General features: G+C 46.9%; 1 protein-coding gene across 1 annotated transcript in view; it reads left to right on the top strand.

Moving 5' to 3' along the window:
• The window catches only part of TECTB (tectorin beta), a 17145-nt gene that overhangs the window by 8177 nt on the left and 3854 nt on the right, over window positions 1-5114 (top strand). Inside the window, exons 5-7 of the mRNA XM_006920857.1 lie at window positions 894-997; window positions 1137-1220; window positions 4892-5054. Of these exons, the coding sequence (XP_006920919.1) occupies window positions 894-997; window positions 1137-1220; window positions 4892-5054 (351 nt within the window). The remainder of the gene's footprint in view (window positions 1-893; window positions 998-1136; window positions 1221-4891; window positions 5055-5114) is intronic.

Here is a 5114-nt window from a genome sequence, read left to right as displayed (position 1 = left end):
TCCTTGGATACCTGCATACCTGCACGATAGAAGGGTTTCTTAGTATCAGTACTTAGCCTGGAAGCACAGGCCTCGTCAGCTCCCTCGGTCTTGGTTCAAATGTCACATCCTCAATGAGTCCTCTCCACCTACTCTATTTATAATTACAGTTCACCCCTCCTTGGACTCCCAATCCACCTTACCCTGCTCTAATTTTCTATAGCTTTTCTATATGATGTACTATAGCCTATTCTAACATACTAGGTAGTTTACATACTTATTGTCTATCATCCATCTCCCCTGCTAGAATATGGGGGGATTAGAGACAGAGATCTTTACTTTGTTCCTCAGTAATCTCAAAAGACAGAACATCCTGACGTAGAAAGTAGCCCAATAGAGAGAACAGTGCCTGCCACTTAGTAAGTGATCAGTGAGTTGTTGTTATTGTCATATTTGTTAACTGAGACTCGGATCATAAACTTTCCAACCCAGGCTGGAAACTGCTCAGACACGTAGTAGAGGAGCAAGGGCAAAGTGGGGTTGGATGTGTTTGGTCACCCATGCCCTTGGTTAACTCAGGAAAACACAGTGCCTCAGCATTCCTGAACTCCATTTCCCCCCTCCCCCACCCCATCAGCCAAGTCTTATTTCTCTTTGGTACAGATAAGACATATAGTACATGTCTCCTTGTGACCAGCAACCCCGGACATGTGATGTCCTATCCCTTCCAAGATGGCACCAGCATCCTAAGTGGCAGAGCATCTCTGATCCTGGAGGTTTCTCACTGTGGTCTCGTGTGCCTGTGCCTTTTGCATTGATTCCCACCCCTACCCCATCCCAATTCATCTGCTTCTGTCCATCCCAACTGCTCAGTCCGAGAGGTCATAATGCCTAGTGTCAATTTCCTTCCAAAGAATGCCAAGTTCTCCATTAAGAAAGAAGCCCCTTTTGTTCTGGAGACATCCGAAATTGGTTCAGACCTGTTTGCAGGAGTAGAAGCCAAAGGGTTAAGCATTAGGTAAGTAGATTTACTTTGTGTTTATATTTTTAAATACAAAGTGAAGGGGGAAAGATCAGCAAGAGATTTTTTAATCACCAGTTGTTTCTAGGCATACAACACTCTGACTCAAAGTGATATCTTTTTTTTTTTAATCCAGGTTTAAAGTGGTTTTGAACAGTTGTTGGGCCACACCTTCAGCTGATTTCATGTATCCCTTGCAGTGGCAGCTGATCAACAAAGGGTAGGTACTACTCTCCAGAGCCCAGGGCTGACAGATGGAGCTAAACACATTCAGGGCTGCTCTGGCTTGGGAGGAAGAGGCAGAGCCTATTGAGGTCACATCGGTGACATCCTCTGTGCTTCCAGGCTGAGTACCGACACTAGCAAACATTTATATAGCGCTTTCTGGTACCAAGTACTGTTCTGAGAGCTTTATCATATATTAATTCATTTGCCTTACAGACAAAGGTGGGAGGCAGAAAGAGGTGGCGGCAGCAACTGTGATAATATCTGAACTGAGGTGTAACCACATGAATGGATAGATCATCTAAGGGAGGGAGAAATAATTAACAACGACAAACTTAGCAACCCGCTGGATATGAAAGGAGGGAAGAGCAAGGCAAAAAGGCTGAGGAATATGTGACAAAGATGGCTTTGCATTGTTGAGTCTGTGGATTGTGAAGTGAAGACTTATTTGTTGTTGGCTGCTTGAGAGGGGACTTTCTGGATAGGGGGTGTTGTGTTCTTCTAGAGCTCGGGAATGCCATGTTGAGCTTGAGGTTGTGATTGGCCAGAAATACTGGGAATTATAACTTCAGAAAACAGGGGAGATTTAGAGCTAGGCTGAAGCTGTGGGCATCGTCCACGCCACGAACAGCAATCACAGAAGAGGCCATTCCCCAAACCAAAGCAGACCGGTGTGGCCTTGTTATTACCACAATCCATCAGGGCTTAGGTAAACATTGGGGCCAGGGACAAAAATGATTAGATAGCAAAGGTCGAGCCACTTTGAACCTTTAACTATTTATTTTCATTTAACGAATACTTGTAAAGTACTTTCAACATAGCAGACATTGCTCTAGGTAGGTGCTTTACAAATATTAATTTCTTCACATTTCATTAAACCCCTATCAAGTAGGTAGTATAATAGTCTCTGTTTTATAGATAGGAAAACTAAGGCACAGACAAGACTGAAACTTGCTTGAAGTCTAGAGCTAGTAAGGGGATGGATGATCTGGGGGTTCAAACTCAGGTAGCTGATCTCCTGAGTAGCATTGTAGGACAGGCCAACAGAGCCACATCTGAGCCACTCAGCAAAACTTCCTGCAGAGATGGGATCTTAGTTTGGGTGTTTATTTCACATCTGTTACTCAGTGCGTCATTTAGGATGTGTTGATGATGGCCCAAGCAAATGACTTCAGGGAGATACTGAAATAAATCATTGACCTACTGGTACCTGAAATTACTATGCAGCATTGGTAGCCTCTCCCAGATGGTGGCCACACAGGAGCAAAGTATTTTGCCACACGATGGGATCTCCTCCCTGCACATAGTTCTGGTGCTGTTACTTTCATCTGACAGATGTGTAATATAGCAGAAAAAGGAAAGCTTGTGGCTTGGGGGTAGTTGATACAAGCATCCTTCAAACTCGAGTGTGCACAGGCCTTACTGAGGATGCCTGTGATACATGGAGGCACACTGTAAGCCTAGCACACCAGAAGGGCCCTGAGTGAACCCTGGGAATCTGCATTTAAGTGCAGTCATGTGGAAGAAGTTCTGATCTATTTCCATGTTCTGCTTAGTTGAAAGGGCCCCTTGAGGTTGGAGATACATGCACAAAGACCAGTGCCAACCAGGAGGATGAGGAAATCGCTCCCACACCCTTCCAGATGCTTTTGGTTCACACTAGGCCTTTTTGGAGGAATATCCAGTTTTCAGAGTGCCTAGAGAGATGAAAGTAACTATATTATCAGGAAGTTTGATCTTGTGTGAGGAAGGAGTTTCCTGTGGTAACAGTGTGAACGCCTCCCTATGGGTGTTCTGTCATCCAGGGATTTCTGTCACAGCCAGGCAGGGGCCACAGCCAGCACCAAGAGGCAGTAGTGCCAAGGCATCTAGTCCTGCCCATGACTTGCCTCCTCCCCTCCCTGGACAAAGCTCTGCTTACACTGTTTTCCACTGGCTGACACCAGGCCTTGGGCACTCCAGCTGCAAGGAGCTATTTTAAGGACTCACGTCTGAGTTGGTACAAGAATCTCGGGTGTATTGACCAAATGATCTCCCTAGAGTCTTATTTCACAACTCAGAAAATGCCTCCAGTTCTGTCACTGCTCAAAGGTCACCACAAACAGAGGCCAGCTTCCGACCCCTGGTCCGCATCTAAGGCACAGTGTTCACTTCTGATTTCACTCAGTAACTCTGAGAGTTAACGTTGCTTCAGTCCTGTCTCTAATTTGGCCCCGAATGTCTGGTTCTGGTGGAATGGGATTGGGAGAATAGGTGTGCGCTGAGGACATTCTGGAGGAAAGGACACGGAGTATGGTGCAGACATTCTGAGCCCTGCTCACACTGCCACCAACAAGCTACACAGTCTGGCGTGTGTGGAGTCTGACTGACAATGGAGCCAGAGATACTCTCTGGTTGGGATAGGGGGGTGGTGATGCATTAACTTGAGGACCCACAGTGGTACTGTCCACTGGTCTTGAGCTTTTGAACCCATAAGTCTTTTTCTATAGAGGACAGATTCCGATGCTCCTGTCACCTGCAGACAACAGCCCCCCCGCCCCCAACTTGAGTGGGCCTCGCTGTACGTTCCCAACATCTGGTTGAATGTCTGGCACTTCCATAGGGCATCGGTATGTGTTTGGTAAATGAGGAAGTGTCTTGCTTAAACCAGGGTCTCTCAGTCTCAACAGCATGGACATTTTGGGCTGGATCATTGCTTGTTTGGGAGGATTGGTTGGGTCTGTCCTGTGCATTGTGCAATGTCGTGTATCCTTCTTGGCCTCTACGCAAGAGATGCCAGTAACATCTTCCCCTCAGTCATGACGACCACAATGCCAAATGTTCCCTGGGGGGCAAATGGCTCCCAAATGAGAACAAATGGCTTCAACTAAGGCCCATCTGTGTCATTATTTTTTCTTTTACTGCAACTTTTACATTTGGGACTTTGGAACTTTCCAAATATTACATTCTCATTAGAGAGAAATCAGGAAATACATAAAAATACAAAGAAGAAAACGAAAATTGTCCTAATTCTACCACGCCATAACAGCCAGAGTTAACACTGAGATGGCATCCTCCCAGTCATTTTTTTTTCTGTGCTTTATTAAAAATGCGACCATATTGCTACAAAGGTAATTATGGAATATAATGTAAAATTTAAGTAGTAAATTCAATTTCCCAGAGGCAGAACCTCATAATGCACAGGGAAAAAAAATGCGTTGGGCGTGACCTGGGTTAGGTGGCTGTGCCAGCACTTTGGGAAATGCCATTCCCAGCACTATCAACTTTACCTTGTACACTTGCTGGGAGTCTGTACAAATCCTAATGCTCGGGAGGGCTGGGGGTGGAGGGCGGGCGCTTCATCTCTGAGATTTCACTTTTTTGGGACAGAGGCGTGGTGACTTACCAGGTGTGTGGCTCTTTCTAAGTCCCCCTTCCCACCCTCCAGGGTAGCCTGACTGCAGAATGGGGATGACCACGCCCATCTCATCTCTCCTCAGCTTGACTCAGTAGTAGTAGTCGTAGTAGTCGTTAGGATGGGTGAGATGCCGCCAAACTGCCTCGGAAGGGTAGCGTAAAAGCCCAAGGGAGTGGTTGGTGGCGCTGAGCCGGAACTGCCCCCAGAAGCCCGCGCTGTCATTCGTGAGGTGACATTGTCTCTCCCACCCCTACCCCCGTGTGCTTCAGCTGCCCCACGGACGAAACGGTCCTCGTGCACGAGAATGGGAAAGATCACAGGGCGACCTTCCAATTCAATGCTTTCCGGTTCCAGAACATCCCCAAACTCTCCAAGGTTTGGTTACACTGCGAGACATTCATCTGTGACAGCGAGAAGCTCTCTTGCCCAGTGGTGAGCCACCTCGCTCCAGAACAAAGCTGTCACCCCCGGGGCGGGCGGAGGGCGGGGGTT

The sequence above is a fragment of the Pteropus alecto genome, unplaced genomic scaffold (assembly GCF_000325575.1).
Source record: "Pteropus alecto unplaced genomic scaffold, ASM32557v1 scaffold177, whole genome shotgun sequence".
NCBI classification, from domain to species: Eukaryota; Metazoa; Chordata; class Mammalia; order Chiroptera; family Pteropodidae; genus Pteropus; species Pteropus alecto.
The sequence above is the reverse complement of the archived record's forward strand: the minus strand, read 5'-3'. Positions and strand labels throughout refer to the sequence as shown.